A 20,922-nucleotide genomic window follows, 5' to 3' on the forward strand; every position below is an offset into this window, starting at 1 on the left:
AAAAGCACTCAACACACATTTAATTTGAAACAGTTTTTAATTGAAGACCGACACACAAGTGTTAATGTTTAGAGGTTACACACACTGTAGTAGCATATTTTATATCACAAAGTGTTGCTAAGCATGAACTTAGTATAGTGAATGACAGCCAGCATAGCAGTCTAACTATCCCAACAATCAGCAGTTTCATTTTGCATTTTAATCCAAAACATCAGCATTACCAAAAACATTTGAAGCGCATTTAAGTGTATATTTCAAGAAATATTCCTATTACTCACAGAAATCAAATGAATCAAAGGCTAACAACAACTACAATATCATCCCCTAAAACCCAGAAGCAAGTGACTTTATAACAGTGAAGTTTCAAACTTAATCACCATCATCGCCTTTATTTCATTGAAGGGTTAAAAAAAATAAAGCTCTCAGTCCAATCCTTTGTTTTCGTCATGTGTTTTGTTTCTGTTTGGCCACATTAACTACGCTCAAAACACGAGGGTAGGGAGGTGCAGAGGGCCAGACAACTGTTGTGCAAAACAAACAGTGAAGGCAGTGAAGTAAAGGCAACTCCATGAACTCATAAACAAATCAATACGGCCTGAAATCTTCCATCAATGCAATGCAAGGTGAAAACAAAGAAAAAAGAAAGAAACAACAAAATACACCTATGAGTAGAGACGAGACAGAAAGCGTGAGTGTCTGTGTGTGGACCACAGGCTGATATTTCATCGCTCTGATATAAATAACCACATCCTTACTGTGGTTGTAAATCACAGCCTGAACGGCAGCCCGCATTAAGCTGTAATATCACCACCTATGTTGGTGGTGTCATATGTCACAGTCACTGTTAATTATTTATGAGACTATCATATCAGTAATATTAACACAGCAAGAACCTTTCGATCATGGCGATCATCTTCGATACAACATAGCGTGACATCCCAAATTCAGTTTACTTTTTCCTCCTTTGGTCGGTCACTAGCAAGGTGCCAAAAGATCAGTGGATTCGGTTTCCCTCAGCAAAGGCACTACGGCACAAAGTGTCATCCTTTGATCACTTCTTGGTTTCTGTCTTCTGCACGCCGTCAACACGTTTCATCTTGACTGTCTTTTGCAGGCTGGTTTGCATGTTTTAAAGTTTAGGCATTTCACTCTAAATTGTGTTTCTGACATTGTGTTTTATCACACGCTTCGAACATTATGTCAGTGTCATTATTTTCATCTTTATACTTAAACTGATGTTTCATCTACTGGCAGATTTAATCTTTTAAACTTTTATTTGATGTTCTCGTTGCCCCTGATCGACTGATAAAGGCTTGTCGAGTTGCTCTTGCTTTAAAAGTTTTTCATCATTGATTTTCAATCTTGCATCTTCACGTCAACCTTATCTTGGGTTGTTGACATGTGTATAGCTATTTTTCCTGGAACCAGAGCCATGGGCGAGCTATGGAGGCCGGGACCAAAAATAGGAAATATCGCACCTGAAAAATTGTGTGTAAGTGTGACCAGGTGCTTCCCTAACCCTCCATCCCAAAATGACACCTCTCCCTTTTCTATATTAAGCTTGACTCGAATCTTTTCAGGTCGCTGCTGAAGCTGCAGCTCTTCACGCTTAGTCGTCATTACATTATACACCCCTTTGCTCAGTCCTAAGGCCCACACACCGCGGTTTGTTGCAACTGTAAACTTCTTTTTACGCTGCAATGACTCTCTGCACACTCCCACTATCCACTTGGGGTTGTCACCTACAAAGACATCCCATTTGTGTTTCCCGGAGGTGTAAGCTTCAGCACCTAGGACAAAGACGCAGGGATCAAAGCGCTGTGGGTTATCGGGGACGGTCAGCCGCTCTGAGCTTTCCTTCACACTGACCAGGTCTGAACTCAAAGACAGCCAAGGCGAGGCTGTGTTCGGGTTCAACAGCACTGGATCTGCACACACAGGGTGAGAAAAGCCACAATGGGGGTCAAATTTCTTGTGAAGAGATATGCTAAATGTACTAAATGTAGGAAAGTCATGTACAATCTCCATGTACTGTTCTAGAGCTCAAGACTACAAACATCCACTATTAAGTGCTGGCAGGAAAAGACTAACTAGTATTAAAATGTACTGATTCCAAGGTTCAGTGGCATTTTTTTCTGTCTGAAATAAATAAACAGACTAGTTAGTTTTGTATTCGGTCCTGAAATACTGTAGTATAGCCATCCTCAAGCTCAAGCTTAGTTTTCATGGAGGATCTGGATCACTGTCAAATGATAACAAATACATGATGAACAGCTCAGTCCATACAACACTGGTTTTCAGGCAATGACTGAAGTGCAATACTGATCTACATTCACAATTCTTATAATAAAGTTTAGCCTATCAGATGCACTCTAGTGCACGTGTGTCTTCTAAAATTTGTGTATATTTCAGGCAATAAAGGCAGTTCCACTGTTCCAAAATCCCACCGTGTAACGTACTCACAATATTTCACATGAGACTGCATTTTCTTCCATACGTTGAAGCCCAGACCACCAACGTGTTTGGCCACGTTCAAAAGGGATCCGTAGGGAATGCGAGGCTCTGAACGAGACCAGTGAGCTCTAGACAAGAGACGGCAATGTGGAAAGTTAATGAGAGACAGTTGTAACTTAGCAAAAGACAGCAGAGAGCTAAATAAAAGAAAAAACTGTAATGTGACGATTGTGCAAATATTTATCAAAAACATCATTGTAATGAATTTTTTAGATGTATTTAATCTATAACAGAGATTGTTTTTGCAAAGATTATTTCTGATTACAGCGAGTTTTGCAGGGACTTACTGTCTTTTTAAATTCTGGAAATTCTGAAACAAAAAAAGTGACCGAAATCAGTTTGATTCAAGTCATGTAAAACGCTCGTGAGACACAAAACGACATTGTGATAACAGACTTTTTTTTTTTGTTTTTTTTACCCGGAGGAGTGGTAGATCCTCATTGCCCATCTCCTTCTTAATTGTATCAATGAGCTCCTTCATAGCGACAACATCCTTTTCTGTGCTTTCAATCTGTTTCTGTATGCCAGCGATCTTCTCCCCCTCCTCATCAGACAGAGCTTTAAGACGCATCGCTTCTTCTGCGGTGAGCACGTCGTGAAGCCTCTGAAACTCTGCTTTGATCTGCTTTTCTGCTTCTTCAGCCTGATACTGTATTAAGACAGAGCAGATTTGTACTGTACATTTGTGCTGTATGCCAGAAAAATATTAACGTGAAGCAGTGAAATTAATACCCCATAACCTATGGACAGAAATATGCTTTAAAAGCGTTGCAAATATGAACGATATGATCCACAAGCGTACAATTGTGTACAGTGATTTGTGTGTAACTTTTGTTTCATGTCACAGACTGAAATGGAGACATCTGGGCTTTCTCTCTGTATTTGTCTTTTTTTAATGTATTACCTTTTTTTTTTTAATGAAAAAGTCTTTTCTTGTTCTCAATAGACAGAACCGTGCACGTGTGGTCAAATTGCTTTGTATTAGTGCGTGGATTGAAGCATGTATTTGTGAGTCCACAGAAGTTACACATGAATCACTGTACACAATTGTGTATCTTACTTTTTGCCTGTGGATAACATTGTACGTATTTGCGATGTTTCTGAGTCATATTCCTCTCTAATTTATTTAATCTGCACCGGATCAGTTTAACATAAGGGGGCAAAGTACTTTACAGATCACCCCAGGAAGCCACGCTTTAGAAACTGAAGATGTCTGAATTCAAAATAACAGTCCTGCTGCTATTAATAACCAGCTTAATCACTATTCATGTAATAAGAACACCGTGAGACATGTCAGTCACCTTACCTTGATATAGGTCACTGCGTTTTTGAGATTGCGAGATGTTTTCTTGTACGAGTCCACTTTCTTTTCAAAAATGTGGACTCTCTCGCTCAGCTCCTTCTGCAAAAAAGCACAAAATGTTTTAGGCCAGTGACAAGGGTTACACACACAACACAAATATACACATGTTAGACAGATGACAGGATATCAAATTGTAAATGGTCTGGTACTTATAGGAGATACTTATATAGTGCCTTCTATTTAATATGAGCATTCAAAGTTCTTCCTACTATGTCTATCCATCTATCAGTATCTTGCTCAAGGATACTTCAACAGACTGTAGGATCTGGGGATTGACCCTTTCTGCTACCAGAGCCACTGCTGCCCAAAAGATTGTGCTTTAAAACAATTGTTGTAGGGGGATAGAGTTACCAGAGAGCTGTTACCAAAAAAGGGTGACAACGTTTATTGCAGGCCAAGATATTCACAAGCATTCACTGTGGTGCTTCAGGTGGTTGTACAGACTGCAATAACAATCCTGTGAACAATTTTCTGTCTTTGATGGCAGATAACGGGCATCTGATATACTTCTTGATTATCTCCTTTTACAGAAGATCCAAAATTGCCACCGTTGCTGCTGATGACATTATATCAGAGCCTACATAGCTGATAGAAAGGACATTAACGCTAACTAAAAACGCATTTGTAATTTGAATCCACATTCAGTTTTTCTTTTTTAGTCTGGCACTGGCCTTAAACCACGTTTGGTAAACTTACTGTTAACACCTTTACATAACATATTACTAAATGAGCAGCTGCAACTACAGTTTGTCAGCTTTTAAGAAATCTCAAACAAACCAGTTCCTGCTGGTGGAAACAGGATTGCATAGCACTTTTTTTCTTTCTCAAGAAGAATCTGACAAACTGGTTAGGGGAACTCTTACCTTGCACATGGGCGCCCCATCGCTCAGTGTGTACAGCCTGTGGGTGCTGTGCAGAGTGACGCATTCCACGCACACCGGCTCCTCGTCCTTCTCGCAGTACAGCTCCAGGGGTTTCAGGTGCAGGTTGCAGACTGCGTCACTGGGCTGAATGGTTTTCGGTCGTTTGTTCGTCTGTTTAAGGAAGGACTCGCAGGTGCTATTGAGCGCACGATTGGCGATGGCCTTGTCTTTCTCACACTCCTCCCTGCAGACGGGACACTTTTTGCTGTACTTAAAATTTTCCTCCAGACACTGCCGACAGAAGCTGTGGGTGCAGGGCAGCAGCATCGGGTCCCGGAATATGCCCTGGCATACAGGGCAGGTCAGCTCCTGCTGGAGAGGTAAAGGCTCATCCTCTTCCATGTTGTCAGACATGGCTTCACAGGCCCGCTTCAATTTGCTTTCGCTTTCAAAAACAGCGAAAATCGACAAATAAAGGCAGACAGACACGTATCCACCCGCCTCCGTGGGTTAGGCGAAATCAACTGGCGAAATGTTGGTTAGATTAGAACAGAAAGCAAAAAATAACGAAGATTTACTATCATTGCGTTGACAAAGTTCAACAACTTCTTCCCGCAACTCCTTTTCCGTGTTTGTGATACAGGAAGCAGATCTACTCACTGTTTTTTGAAGCACTGCCCTCTAGTGGTCCTGGAGGGAACAATAAATATCTGGTGGGGAGCAGGATGAGCTGATCCCAACAAACCCAATATAGGACAAAGAGTTTGTTTGTGGGAAAATGAGGGACACGCTTCTAGTGCTGAAAAGGATGTGAAGAAATTTATTTTTTCTGAAATTTGACATTCAAAAATTCCATAATAGAATAGAATAGAATAGAATGTGTTTATTGTCACTATACAGTTGTACAATGAGATATAGAGCATCTCCTACTCAGTCTAAACATGCTGGGGGGGGATACAGTTCTGCAGCATTATGTACATATGGACAGTATTAACATAGGGAAAAAACCATATATATATATATATAATGTACAATATACAGGTAATATGTAAGTAATATGTAATAAATAGCGTTATGTATATACAGTTGAGTATTGCACATGGAATTGGTATAAATAGTATAAATAGTGTTTTGTATATACAGTTGAGTTGTTGCACGTAGAATTGGTATTGCACAGTGGTGGTCCATATAGAGGAAGTGGGAAGTGGGGGGCTGTGTTATCTGTGCATGTGTGAGTTCAGGGTGGTTATCGCTTTGGGGAAGAAACTGTTTTTGAGTTTGTGGGTTTTTGTGTTGATGCACCTGTAGCGCTTCCCTGAGGGAAGCAGGCTGAACATGTTGAAGCCAGGGTGGGAGCTGTCCTTGATAATGTTTGCTGCTTTGGTGAGGCAGCGGGAGGAATAAATGTCCATCAGGGAGGGGAGAGGGCAGCCGATGATCGTTTGTGCTGTCTTGACCACACTCTGAAGCCTCACTCTATCTGCTTTGGTGCAGCTGCCGTAACATACCGTGATGCAGTAGGTTAGCAGGCTCTCATTGAATGAGCGGTAGAAGGTCAGCAGCAGGTTGGAGTTCAGCTTGTACTTCCTGAGGACTCTCAGGAAGTGCAGCCGCTGTTGAGCCTTCTTGATGACCACTGAGATGTTTCCTGTCCAGGAGATGTCAGCAGAGATGAGGACACCAAGGAACCGGAAAGTGTGGACCCTCTCCACACACTCCCCGTTGATGTAGAGGGGGGCCAAGTCAGTGCTGTGTCTCCTGAAGTCAACAATGAGCTCTTTGGTTTTCTTAGTGTTCAGTGCCAGGTTGTTTTCTGAACACCATGCTGCCAGCTTCAGGACTTCCTCTCTGTACTCTGCCTTGTCTCCCTTCGAGATGAGTCCGACTACCGTGGTGTCATCAGCAAACTTGATGATGAGAGTGTTGTTGTGGGTCGAACTGCAGTCATGGGTGTAGAGAGAACACAAGAGGGGGCTCAGCACACAGCCCTGTGGGGAGCCGGTGCTCAGTGTGCGAGTGGAGGAGAGATGAGGGCCGAGTCTTACAGTCTGGGGCCGGTTTGTGAGGAAATCCTTTATCCAGGCACATGTGAGAGGAGGGAGGCCAAGAGTGACCAGTTTGGTGATGAGGATGTCCGGGATGATCGTATTAAAGGCTGAGCTGTAGTCCACAAAGAGCATTCGGACGTAGCATTGCCGCTGCTCTACTGTAGGTGACTCAGCACAGCGTGGAGGGCTGTGGCGATGGCGTCTTCTGTGGATCTGTTTGCACGGTATGCAAACTGGTGGGGGTCGAATTCTGGGGGGAGGTAATCCTTGATGTGCTGAAGGACTAGTCTCTCAAAGCATTTCATGATTACCGGTGTGAGGGCCACAGGGCGGTAATCATTCAGGCTGGAGATGGGAGACTTCTTCGGCACTGGGATGATTGTGGCTGATTTTAGACAGGATGGGATGGCTGCCTGATCCAGTGAGAGGTTGAAGAGTCTGGTGAAGATGAGGGTGAGCTGGTGTGCGCATGCTCTTAGTACCTTGCTAGGTACTCCATCTGCACCGGCCGCCTTCCTGGGGTTCACTTTTAGGAGCACACGTCTGACATCGTGCTCCGTTACAGTGAGTGGAGCGGTGCAGGAACCAGGTGAGGATGAGGATGGGAGCAGGGCTGAAGCAGATGAGTGTTGCTGTTGTGGTGTTTCAAAGCGGGCGAAGAAGCTGTTTATTTCCTCTGCCAGCTGCCCATTCGGGTTTTCTGTTTTCGCAGTGCTGCCTCTGTGGTTGATGATGTCTTGCATTCCCTGCCACACCTCTCGTGTGTTGTTGCTGGACAGGTGGGACTCGATGTTCCTTTTGTGGTCTGAAACAGACCAGCGATTAAAGGAACATGAGGCTTCTTCTTTTCCTTCGATCATAGTTTTACTTTCATGCATTCTCCATTTTGTCCCAGTAACATTTATATGAGCTCCTTACTGTTATTTCAGTTCAGGTTTCAGAGATGGTGCCATCCATCCATCTGCTAGCACATTTCTTTCAGAGCGACAGCTTTCTCATGACACTGACAGATAGGTGTCACCACAGGGGAAAACCCTGTGCCAGGTACTGTCAGCAAGTTTCACCCACTGGATGTTTGCAATTCTTGTGGCTGTCTTTCTTTCTCTTTGTGGTTATTTTTTTTTAAAGCCTATTCCAAAGAAATCTGCACAACCTTTGAAATCTGCAGTGACAAACATTTTTCCACTTTGCTGCAGCGTGGAAACTAAATAACACTTTAGCCTGCAGGAGACCCACACTGAAACGTTTTGGTGTTTTTGCAGGCAGATTTTAGAAAACTATCTTCCCTTACGGTGGGTGTTGATTTTCAAAAATTAAAGGTAATCAAAATGTAGAACATTTTTTCAGTATGGGGAGAGCAAAGGACAAAAATGTGTTGCGGTTCCATATAAAACAGAAGGTGTTTTCACCCCAGTGAAAGGAGAAATGAAACCTATGAACTACGGCATAGATTTATAAAAAGGCATGCCCACTATGCATTTCCCAAATGAATGACAGTTTTTGTACATTTAGGCCGCTTGAGGCTGTCACAATGAATAAATATTATTTGAGATGGTTTTATTACTTTTTGTGTTTCCTTTACTTTTGCCTCATATTTTGATGTACATCATGGAGTACCAACACGTCTCCCTGGAAGCTCAGATAACACAGCAGCTGTCATTGTGCAGTAGAAATAACTTAAGGTGACTTAACCAATTCTTAAACCAGGCAAGCATAATCTATGAAGATACATAACTGCAGCACACAAGCACATTGTTTTTGTATATTTTCTCTTTATTTTTACTTGCCAGTGAAGAATCTAAAACATTTTCCTGTTTGCTGCTTAGAGTTTATAAAAGAGCTGGAGCAGGATTTTGCACTTAATCTGGTTTCCTCTGTTTATCTTAGTTTATTAAACAGTCTTTGCGTTATTTGGAACATCAATCCTTTAGTCACTGATGCAATCATACAGTAGATTTGTTTTACAAAACACTGTTCTGAGAGATGATAGCGGGGTATCCAACAGATGGCACTGCAGCACTACTGCGTGACGTACTCTGAGTGGTGATTGTTAAAGAGTGGTTCCCCAAAGGTGTGCCCCTTGAAATGTGGCTTCAACCATAAATTGTCGTTGCAACTGACCATAAACCTTTCTTTCTTCAGCTGGTCCCCTTAGGGGTTGCTACATCCATGAATCTTCTCTGTGGTCTTCCTCTTTTCCTCCTGCCTGGCAGCTCCATATTTAAGATAATTTTCCCAATATATCCACTATTCCTCCTCTGCACAAGTTCAAATCATCTCAGTCTTGCTTTTCTTACTTTGTCTCCAAAATGCTTAAAAGGAGTTGTCAACTCCAGCTCTGCCTCCTTTCTGTTTTATGTGTGCCATCATCTCCAAACCATCACCAACATCTTGTAAACTTTCCCTTTAACTGCAGTTGCATTTACCATTAGTGCACATCAAAGGCCCTCACTGGTGTCGATGAGGAAAACAAAAATCTGCGAGGGTGGTGGTGGTGGTGGTGGGGGACTGCTTTTGTTTTAAAGCAAAACACAAGCAGCCAACACAATCTACTAACTACAGAGTTTTTAGCTTGGCCATAGTTTCAGCCTAAATGCCTCCACTGTGGGGAGAAGTTGGCTGACATGGTGCCAAGCAAGCTGAAAAGGAAACCTAACCCATCCTTTCTGAGAGAAACTTGGCTTCTCAAAGGAAAGGCTTGAGCTGAACAAAAGCTTTCACTTTATCTGATTTTTACTACACTTCCATCATGGTGAAATGAATATTCCTGCATTATCCACTGGAAATTTGAATAAAAATAACAAGGAGAGTTTTTCCAATGAAAACATCTTTGACTTTTATTAATGTGTGTTTTCTCTCTTTGTCAGTAAATGAATTAAACTCAGCCTTTAACATCTGTTTGCGACAAAGAGACCGTTACCAGAAATGTAGAAAATTTGATGATGGAGTGATGATGATGGTGTTGCTTTAAGAAAAGTGTTTACAGTTAAGAGAAGAACTGATGACACTGTTCTTCTGTGGGTAAGATATGTTTTTTTGTTTTTGGCAGGTGTGAATAATCCAGTTTAACCTTTAGTGTGTTTTTGCCTCAAAATACTTGAAAACCACTGAGCACGGTAAAGTTACCAAACTCAGAGACACTGTGAATTCTGCAACAACAAGTAAAAGAAAACAAATAAAAGAGAAAAATTCCTTTTAGAAGGACAGTGACAGCGTGTGGAAAATGTGTGGTTTGGTTTGTATGTGTGTCTTTTGAACAATCTTGGTAACGTTTTAAAAAGGAACCAAAACAGTGAAGCTCCCAGTAGCAACAATGCAGTGCAAGTTTGGTATTTTGGACAACAAACTGTAAAGAGGCTTCAGAAAGTCCTCATTTAACCAACCAACAAACAAACATGCATTTGCTGTGAAACTAATGCTCTTTTTCTGACAACCTCAACATTAAAAAATACTTTTTACTGTTAATAAAGCTGTGAACAGATGGCAGAACCCGAATGCAGTGGAAAATTACATTATTTTACAAAAGCATAACCAAATCACTGTGTCTGGACTGGACTCCATCTAGAGTTGACCATTTGGCTAAAATGGGAAATAAAGCAAGAAGGGCCTGAGTCAGGGAGGTGATCAAGAGCCCAACGCATCGCTGTAATAGAGGTTCAGTATTTCTCTGCTTCCTCTGGCAATCAGCTACTTGGAGACCGTGGTGAGGGTTTGACTTAAATGTAAAGTGAGCGCATAAGGAAAAAATACCCTGGACTAGCACCATCCTCGAGCCTTAGCACTGTAGTATGGCAGCGCTTCTCGGCAGAGGCACAGGGAGGCTGCCCAGAACTAAAGAAAAGATGAATGTAGTCCCACACAGAGGTACTCAAAGAAAACCTTTCCCACAGTGCATGTGATCTGAGAATAGGGCAATGGTTTAGCTTTCAGCATTTTAATGACCCAAAGCAAAAGATATTACTGAAGTAACCTCAGGAACTTGGTTCAGATAAGGTTTCCACCCCCCAGAGTATCTGTGAAGAGTCCAGTTCACACATTTCTGACAGGGCTCGAGAGCATGCACCACACTGAGTGGGGATAAACTGCACAAATCTACGTGTGCATTTCTGAGATATGCGAATTTAAAGGTCTTAAGTTTTTATTAAGTGAGCAATTTCATATTTTGACTTTTAATCAATTCTATAAAAAACACAAAAAATATTCTCATTGTTATTTATGGTTCATGAATTTTAGGCCATTTATGCAAGTCATTTGAGACATTTAGAAACTGTAAGACAAGTTATGCAGAAAGTGAAAGAGTCCGAGCACTTTCTGATGCAACTTCAGAAAGTGTTTTGTTTGCTGTATGTTATATTAAGCCACTGTAACCAGGGGCTACTGGGCTTAGTCATACAGACTTTATTAATACCCCAATGCATACTGTGATGGAAAATTTTACGATTCTCTTTTTCCCTGTGTAAAGCTGAACCTACTCAGTGAGAAGCTCCCTACAGTCTTATTCTTTCTCAGCGTGATCTTTCAGATATACCACATGTTGAGCTGTAAAGTATCTTTTGCACACTGACTTTATACTGTGATCATGGCAGATAGACACATAATCTAGACTTACGATACCTCTTTGTATAGCATGCATAATCCTGTCATGTATGCATGACAGGATTGTGCATGCTGTGCTGTTGGCTGATCCCTTTGCAAAGTAAATTCAAACTCAAACTGACTGTTTGAGGTTTATTTCAGATTTCCATAACAAGCTTCAGCATTGACGCCTTGGTTGATTGAATGAGGGGTGTGAGATGGACAGAGACAGATCATACTGGAATAATCTATTTTTTTTAGCTTTACCTTCCATAGTTGAGACATAAAAAGGCCAAACAGTGTAGACCCTAGATGTATTCCCATTGTGTATCCAGAAATGTTGTTCTCAGAGGTCAGATATGTGAAATAAATTGTGATAATTCTTTGGGGAAAAGACAACAAACAAACAAAACCCCCGCACAAAAACTGATTGCCCGCTTTTGGTCTAGAGATTTGTCATCACAAGGCTGAGTAAATTCAGTGCTCAGGGAACAAAGAGTACTTTCTCAATGGGAAAGTAAATTGAGGACAAGGGTTTTCCGAACGTTTAAGTCTGTTGTGACTGTTTTGCCTGGTTGTAGCGAAAGACAGTTTGGATTTGAGGTGACATTGATAGAAATTAATGTGCCAGATAGATACAATTAAGCATTTGTGAGCATGGGGATAGGTCTGGTAAAGAAAATCCCACTGAAGACTGAAGAGGTGGATGCTGTTTATATGAGGGGAAAATATGGTGATGGTGCTATAAGTGTTACGTATGTTTGGGTAAAAAACTTTGGGGCTCCACAGAGAGGAACACTCAGCATGAGCTAATTTATTTGGAAGGAAAAAAATAGATCATAGAATAAAGAAGAAAAGAAACTGAAAAGACATTACATCTGTGGAAATATGAAGCAGAATACTGGAACAGAGGGAAAGGAGAAGCTCAAGAGAAAAGTCTTGACTCATCACTTGCAAAAGGTCCTAGCAAATTTCCTACATAAACATCAAGATTGTGATTGAGGCGATGATGAGATCGGGGCAGGGCATTGAGAGAGGGCATACAGGGAGGCCATAGCAGCCATGTAATGCAAGACACCATCTCGTTCACACTGAGAATACCATCAGAACCCAGCAGAAGAAGAAAAAAGGAGAAAATGGACAAAGTGCTCCACCTGATGATCCAAACCCTGTACCGATCAGTTCAAGCTACAGCCTCTTTGCCAGAACTCCAGAGGATGAGGATGATATGACCTGTTTCAAGTGCTATCAGAAGGAATGCCTCAACCGGGACAGCATTGCCACAAGAAATGACAACGAGAGACGTGCAACTATTCTGACTCATCTGATACCTGAAGTTGACGGTACCACGCCTTTGGCACATGCACATGATAGTATACCAGCCTGAGCTCACACTTGAGTAACTCCTTCACAAGTTAGTGGCAACTAAGTTCACTCTATCAGTGTGTGGGAGTAAGTTGAGAGAGAACATTTTACTTTATCACTTGATGAACTGGAGAAAATCTAACTTTTAAACAGGCAATTTTACTGTCTGTCTGTTTTTAAACAACTTTTTTAGACTGTTATCTAAAGTGTTGTTTGTCATTTTTGAAAGCCCTCAGAGTAGTTAAACCTGAAGGGTTTGCGCCTAAATCTCACAGTGTCAGTCCTGATTGGCTGGTATTAATAAAAACTCTCATAATTTGAAAAGACCAAAAGTAGTTTCCAACTTTTAGCGCTGACTGAATATGTGGTGAAATAATAGGAACTGGGAATGCACACTATATAGACAGCAAGGTTTTTAACATGAATTAAAACTAGATGTGAAATATTTAGTTTTTTCAGTCAATTAAGGAAAAAACATGAAAAATAGATTCTGAGGGGAAAAATTATAACTCCTGAAATGATTTTGTTTGTTTGGAAAACTAAAATAAACCAAAAAATAAAGAGAAAAACTTCTTACTTTTAGCACTCCCCAGTTTGGTAATATTTGATATCACATTCTGCCTCATGAGGCTTTGATGCACATGCTTATTGAGACTTTAGAAATCTGTTGTGGCCGTGAAGCAGCCACACAGCTTAATGCACCAAATCTGATCCTTATGTGCTGCTCTCAAAGCACGGCAGTGACAGATGAGAGGATTTTGGCCCTTTTGGTCAAATATAGAACAAACATCACTGCAAACACTGCAATTTTATAAAATCCTGCCAATCTGCTGCCTGCTGCTCGGGAAGAGGAAAACAGCTCAACCTGACCTTTCAGCGCCTTGTATTTCCTGCCTGGGATGCCCCAGAGCTGAGCGTGCAGCTTGCACATAGAACACCTCCTCCCACTATTCACTGTGAAAATGATACTTTGAGACATTGCAAAACTTTGTCTTCCGTGTAATCCCAAGTTCACAGACAGGTGAAGGATGCCTTCCTCAATTAGGCTGAAGCCTGACTATCAGTAAGAGCAGACAGCAAGAGTAATGTGCTGTGCTCTACCAAACACCAGGTTATGGAGGAGTTCCTCAACTTAGCTTTGTTACTCTGCTCACAATAGAGTAGTAAAGTGTGATGGACTGATTTTCCCGTGTGCACCATGGAAGAACTAAGTGATTAATGCTCAGAAGAGGCTTATCTGTCACACCAAACCAGTTTTAACTGTTTGGTCATTACAACTCTTTTTGTCTGTTGTCTAGTACCGTGTCTTAGACTGATGGTACTAAGGTTTAATGATTGTTCCCTGACAGCCAGCCCAGATGGTTCATATGATCATGGACAATCACGTAGGGTGTATGGCACTGATTTGATGGTAACTGTAATGTTGGGCGTTTTTAAGGGTGCAGCTTTAAAACCACACATTTAGCAATGAGATTCATTAATAATTCACTTCTGAATACATCATGACTGTGACAGGGTGGTGGATTTTGCACGCTTCCATCTGCAAAATAAACTGTACATATTTGTTGTGACATCAGCACTGTTGTTGAGCTCTGTTTTACTTAACTACAGCTGAAAGGGTGAATATATTTTTTGAGACTGAATGTCACACAGGAAATCCACAGAGGTGCTGTGAGTTCCTTCTGTTTACAAGTTGAACCTGCACAAGTGACATTTTTTTGTTGTTGTTGCTGTTTGTTTTGCCATCACTCAGGGATTTAAAATCAAGTACTGTTTTAATAGTTTATTCTGGGTGCATTATATAATGGTAGCAGTTTCGCAAAAACAAAACAAAGTAGCATTCACACCTATGACGAATTATATCCGAGGAAGTCTTTTCATCGTTAAATGTAAGTTGTATAGAGTGCGAGTGTGTACCTAAGCCTGTCCCCTTACCAATGAAGTGTCGAAACAAGCACGCTATCAAATAGATTTCCCAATATGAACTATGTCTTTCCTTCCCGACCCTTCTGTCAATCATAGATAGTCATGCATTACAACGGAAACCTTTTTCAGCAAGTGGCACAGGTTAGTGGCACACTAACCTACAATGTGGTCAAATTAACCGCCTAAGCAAAAGGAAGAGGTGGTTCAAGTTGAAGCCATTCTGCAAATGTTCAAACAGTTGCTAAAGAAAAATCTTGCCAAGAGGCTTATTCATCTTCTGTGAATCTTATCTTACATCCAATCACACCATCAACATCACACGAAGCCGATGGTATTACATCAGTGAGCAGATGTGATTGAACCTGTAAACTGGAACTGTGATTCCTATGTGCTATAGGAAATGATTCACTACTGCTAAAACTTAGCAATGCAAAAACGATTTTAGGAATTAAAACTGCCAGTTTTCTTCTCTCAGTTCCTCAAACTGCCCAAAACAACATCTCAATGGTTTCACTGTAGCTTAAAAAAAACAAACCTCAGTTTAGAAGCACAGATTTTATGGTGAACAAACAAGTTTTAATTAGTTTCTTAGAGACAAAAAAGTAGTATTCGTGTGTTTATATTATATATTTTTGTTTGTATCAGAATGTTGTCATGTTATGTTAGATTTGAATGACTTGTGTTTAAATCCCACTGTTTCCAGCGTGCTGCATCCCACTGCAGAATGAACCAAACAGCCAGACATGCATGCTGCTTTGTAAAATGTATAATCTGGGTCACAACAGAACTGTTTTCTAGCTGTGCTTTTCTCTCTTTCTCTGACAGGTACCTACATTTCCATTTGCCTCTAAGATGAATTGCATAAGAGCTGCACAACCAGCCGAGGAAAGGTGTGAAAAACAACAGGAACACGATCTGAAGCTTTTGTAAATGGTAAGGGGAAACAGACATTTGAAACCAAGTTCTGTCACAGGTGTCATCTTTGCATGTTTGGTGGCTGCGTACAAAGCATGAGCAATACAGTGAAAAAAAAAAGGTGTGAGAAATATCTTGAGGTTTTGGGGGAAGGTAACTAAATCTTTGAAATGCTGATCTTGAAAATGATATAAAGTGAGATTTAACACTGATATGAGTGTCATAAAACGCTATCTTTTTTTTTGGTTTGTTAAGACATGCCAGGAGCTTATCTATCAACATGTAGCTGTTCATTCATAATTTCAGTTTGTTTTTTTCATTCATTTTGACGAGACTGTGTAGTCCAGGAGCTTTATATGAATGGTGTGAATTGCTGCTGTGTCTCTGGGCATACATTCTGCACCAATATTCTTCACTACTACTGTTCTAATAAAACCAGAGTGTGATTTGTTTGTGTAAACAGACATGTAAGACAAAAAGATGCACAGCATGACTACACTATTATTTCACTGCACGTTCAGTCAGTTTTATGTTCTCTGCATAGAGTCTGCTTTTGAAAAATATGATAGTAACATAAATTAGACCTATAAAAGGGTGCTGTAGGGCAGTGGTTAGCACTGTCACCTCACTGCACGAAGGTTTCTGGTTTGAACATCAGTGGTCTCCAAAGGCATTTCTATGTGTGCATATCTTCCGTTGCCACTTTAGAGAACTTTTTCTTTTCTAAATTAGAAATAAGTGTGAATGTGTCGCCCTGACATGAGTAACAAGAAGAGTGCATTTACAACAATATTTGTGTTGTAATTTCTTGCTGTGAAAACTGTTTTAAAATTTGGATTTCATGTATGTTGTTTATTTTATATGCATTTCTTGTCCTTATTGCAGTTTTTCTTGATTGCTTGAGCACATTTTAGAATTGTTTTTAAGTTTTCAGGCCTGAAGCAAACAAATGCAACAAAACACTGGTGCACAATTCAGTTAAAGCAATACAGAAACGTATATTTGATCAACTTTTATGACACTGTCTTTCAATTTTGTGGCAAAACTAAATGGATGTATGCAAAGTCCATTACTTGTGTGCTATGACATTGTCATCTAATCTAAATTTGCAGTTTATAAATTTAACATATTCCAGAGAGCGTTTTACAGCTTTCAACTGATGTGTGAGGACATGTGCACATGCATGAATAATACATAACAAGTTAAACACTGCAAAATATACAAATAAGACAATCAGACACTACTCACTGAAATAAATCTGGTCAAACTGCATGATGATGGTTGATCTTTGGTGGTGACAGAGAGCTTAAGCTCATGTCTACCCCCCCAAAAAAAGCTTAAAAAAAAGAACCCCATCAACATTTGTGATCAGTGGCCAGAAACAATGTGCCCGAGCTTGTCCAGGATCAGAGCATATTTGCATGTAATATATGTCAAATACATATGACAAATTCAGCACTCAACACAATGCATTTCTTTTAAATCGTGTGTTTCTCTTAAATGGCAACAAATTCTGAAACACAACTTCCAAACCAAATGAAACTGATGAGTGTTTTCATTTTTAGTCTCTGATTTCACAGAAACGTTCACGGAAAGTGCGACTACGTTACTCACACAGTGACCCCGAAAGTGTTTTTACGTATTCATATCTCCACATTGGTGTAAAGGCCCTTTACTACTACTTTAACATAAACAGAAGGGCGACAAGGAGAAAGAAAATTTTACAATTTTTTTGAGAATTTATAAATATGTTAAGTTGTTTCTATTGTAGGCTTGTTTCAGACATCTGAAACACATAGTTTAACATTTTAAGTTTGTTAATTGTTTTTTTTTAAATTAAAGGATAAAACTTTATTCTTAGCGTCTCGGAAAAAAGAGGAAATAAAAAATAAAACTTTTTAAAAGTAAGACGTTTCTTAAAACTGTCTTAGCAATTATTTCATTAAATTTCTGTAAATCATCAGACTTCTTATTTACAGCTTATGAGAGTTTTCATACTGTCATAACGTACCCTGTGAGGTGGAGGAGGGTTTTTTTTTTGGTTTGTGTGCCTGAGCCTTTGTCTTATGTCAGCTTCCTTTGTAGTAGCTTTAGATGCTTTTATCGGGACTGCTAGAGGTAGAGCTCTTTTTCGCAGGGCAGATTTATGTGATCTACAATATCAGAGACTCCTAGTTTGGTATGTTTTTTATTTTATGCTGTTTTCAATCAGGCTATACTAGTTAAATTTCATGCATTTGTCATTCCTTGTTGTAAAATTTCAGTTGTGCTTACATAAGAGTACACACATTACATTGAACATTTAAACTGCACTCTCCCCTCTCTGCACAAATGCATGCAGTTAAGTATGTAATTAAGAAATAATTAAGATCGGTTTGTATTGAAAACAATGGAAACGATGAATTCTGCATAAAAATTCAATTTGCGTATAATTGAATTTTGATGTTTGCATTGCTTTCATTGTGCTCATTTGTTTTTCTGTTTGTACGCACACCTTTAGCTCACAGTGACAGACCACAGCATATTAAACTCTGATGTGGTGTGAAGTGTTATAGTTTGCTATTATATTTTTGTCACTGAGTAAGTTTCCAGGTTTTGTAAAGATGAGATGTGATAGAGCTCTTTTGAATCCTTTACTTTTATGTTTATTGATATAATAAATTCCATTTATTAAAAAAAATATCACAAAACTTGTATATATGTATGTATGTTCATGTGGTGTTACTCTGTCCTTACAGTTATGACATTATTTACAAAACACGGTGTTTTTTACCTGCTTATAATGTGATCATCAAGAATATCTAAATGACCAAACTAAATGCTAGATAGATAGATAGATAGATAGATAGATAGATAGATAGATAGATAGATAGATAGATAGATAGATAGATAGATAGATAGATAGATAGATAGATAGATGATAGATAGCACCACCATGTGGTAGAAAACATTTGTGCTGAAACCAAATTAACGGCCTTTTCTCTGTCTGTCCACAGATGATGGAAGATGAAAAGATTACAGTGACAGGGGAGGACCTTGACTGGTCTGATTTCTATGAAAACTATAACTATTCAGACTCGAATGGCTCTTATGAAGGGGGTGATATTTGCGACCTGACTGAGAATGTGAATTTTGAAGCTGTGTTCATACCAGTTCTGTACTCTGTGGTGTTTGTTGTTGGTCTACTTGGGAACGGATTGCTGTTGGGAATACTGGCTCGGAGTAGGAAGACCTGGAGCGTAACAGATACCTTCATCCTCCATCTGGGAGTGGCAGATATCCTGATGCTGGTGACGCTGCCCATCTGGGCAGTACAGTATGCCCAAAGTGATGGATGGACTTTTGGTACTCCCCTGTGCAAGATCGCTGGAAGTGTTTTTACAGTAAGTATTGTGCTGAAGTAAAGATGCAGTGAAAAAATCTGTACTTTCAATTAATTTAGCAGAGGTTTCAAAATATGTCTTGCTCATCTCTCATTGATTTCTTTAGATTAATTTCTACAGTGGGATCCTTCTCCTGGCCTGCATCAGTCTGGACCGCTACCTGTCCATCGTCCATGCTACACAGATGTACTCAAGGAAGAAGCCTTGGGTTGTTCAGGCCAGCTGCCTGATGGTGTGGTGCTTTTCCCTGCTTCTCTCTATCATTGACTGGATCTTTTTAGAAGATGTGTTTGATGATAGACGAGGCAGAAGAGAGTGTGTTCCCAATTATTACAAATTTGGTGAGGAGGCTGTATATAATTGGAGGTTGGCATCACGCATGATTTATCTCATAGTGGGCTTTGTACTTCCTTCTGGTGTAATGATTTTCTGCTACTCCCGCATCCTGGATCAGCTGAGGTATGGAGCCCAGAGCCATCAAAAGCAGAGAGCTTTTAAAGTTATTGTGGCTGTGGTGGTGGTTTTCTTTATCTGCTGGACCCCGTACAACTTCACACTCTTAGTGGAAACTATTCATTTTGATAACAAAACAGAAACTTGTTCAGGCACAACATCTCTGGAGAAAATTAAGACAGTGACCACCTGTGTGGGTTTCATCCACTGCTGCCTCAATCCCATCCTGTATGCTTTTGTGGGTGTGAAGTTCCGCCGTCAGCTCATGAGCATCCTCAGGTCTCTGGGCTGCAAAGTGGCAAGTGCAAAAATCCAGTCTTTTGTCAGCAACAGGAGAAGCTCCATGTGGTCCGAGTCTGCTGAAACTTCCCACTCCCTTGCTATCTGAGAAAGACAAAAACAACAAATCTGACTGACCTAAACAAACATGGAGACAAATACATGAACATCAGTGCATACAACTTGTGTTTGTATATTTTTTGTGTTACATTACCTGAAATCAGCACTGGTTGTTTGCTACAGTTCTCAGTGCACCAGTAGTTGAATGTGACAGGACAGAAATAACTCACACCTGCATTTGTTGGCAGTGTATGAGATTTCCTTTCTCTGTTTTCTGGGCAGTATTGTAATAGAAATAAGTTATGACAGCACGAGAATTATTAATGTAAAGAGCTACTATTTTATCTTAAAATGTTTTAAACATGTATTTTATGCTACATTTATTTTGCATATTGATTTATATTTTATGTGTAAAATGTTCAAATGTACAATAAATCTTTATTATCATAATAAAGTCTGTTTTTAAGATTATACCTACAGGACCAACAGACCTATTAAAGGAATCTTTGATGCTTATTCATTGAAATAAATACTTATTCTTACAGCTTTGGAAGGAGTTTTGGGAACATATATCAAAATTACAAGACAGTTCATCAGACAGTGTGTACAGTCCTTTGATGAGGTGTACTGGTCTCCAAGTTCCAGTTTCTATTTGAGGCCTGGTGACTAATTTGATGAATCTTTCTTTATCTGACAGAGAAATTGCATGAAAGTTAATTTTCTTTTATCTTTGTACTTAAAACAACAACCTAAAATATGAATAAAAAAGGACACACATTATTCACATACAGATATGTAGTTTGACACATGTCAACTAAAATCAAAACCTGTTTTAAATGTCAAAAGAATCTGAAACAAAACTTAAAACCAAATGAAACTGATGTGCGTTTTCAGGTTTAGTCTCTGATTTGACAGAAACATTTGCAGAAAGTGTAACCACCTTACTTACAGACTTACCCCGTAAACGTTCTTATCATATGCAAATCTTCATGTTGGTGAAAAGGTCTAACATAAACAGAGGGGCAACAATTACAGATTGAGATTATTTTATAGATATGTAAAAATATATGTGACATTTTAAATAAGGGATCAAATTTATTCTCACTGTCTTGAAAAAAGAAGAAAGAGGAAATAGAATAAAAATGAATAGTGAGATTATCTTCACCAAAATGTTTTAT

General features: G+C 39.8%; 2 protein-coding genes across 5 annotated transcripts; one reads left to right on the forward strand and one right to left on the reverse strand.

Annotated features, from left to right (window-relative positions):
* Positions 1–18: 18 nt before the first annotated feature.
* trim35-28 (tripartite motif containing 35-28) lies at positions 19–5,382 on the reverse strand. Its single transcript, XM_085291576.1, has 6 exons — positions 4,741–5,382; positions 3,821–3,916; positions 2,933–3,163; positions 2,802–2,824; positions 2,464–2,582; positions 19–1,928 (listed from the first exon to the last, which is right to left on the reverse strand). The coding sequence occupies exons 1-6, from the start codon at positions 5,152–5,154 to the stop codon at positions 1,357–1,359; spliced, it is 1,455 nt and encodes a 484-aa protein (XP_085147702.1). The 5' UTR covers positions 5,155–5,382; the 3' UTR covers positions 19–1,356.
* A 7,009-nt stretch (positions 5,383–12,391) lies between these two features.
* LOC146564094 (C-X-C chemokine receptor type 3-like) lies at positions 12,392–20,217 on the forward strand. 4 transcript variants are annotated; one of them, XM_085291577.1, is made up of 4 exons: positions 12,392–12,777; positions 15,480–15,587; positions 18,566–18,952; positions 19,059–20,217. In XM_085291577.1, exons 2-4 carry the CDS (start codon positions 15,585–15,587, stop codon positions 19,791–19,793), a joined length of 1,125 nt encoding a protein of 374 aa, XP_085147703.1. In that variant the 5' UTR covers positions 12,392–12,777; positions 15,480–15,584; the 3' UTR covers positions 19,794–20,217. The 4 variants fall into 4 exon arrangements, with proteins under 4 accessions (XP_085147703.1, XP_085147704.1, XP_085147705.1 ...); XM_085291578.1 differs by having other exon boundaries at positions 12,392–12,706; XM_085291579.1 differs by lacking the exon at positions 12,392–12,777 and adding an exon at positions 12,801–12,815.
* The last annotated feature ends 705 nt before the right edge of the window (positions 20,218–20,922 follow it).

The sequence above is a fragment of the Mchenga conophoros genome, linkage group LG11 (assembly GCF_057382185.1).
Source record: "Mchenga conophoros isolate Kocher_MC1m ecotype Shallow Benthic linkage group LG11, M_conophoros_male_GT1.1, whole genome shotgun sequence".
NCBI classification, from domain to species: domain Eukaryota; kingdom Metazoa; phylum Chordata; class Actinopteri; order Cichliformes; family Cichlidae; genus Mchenga; species Mchenga conophoros.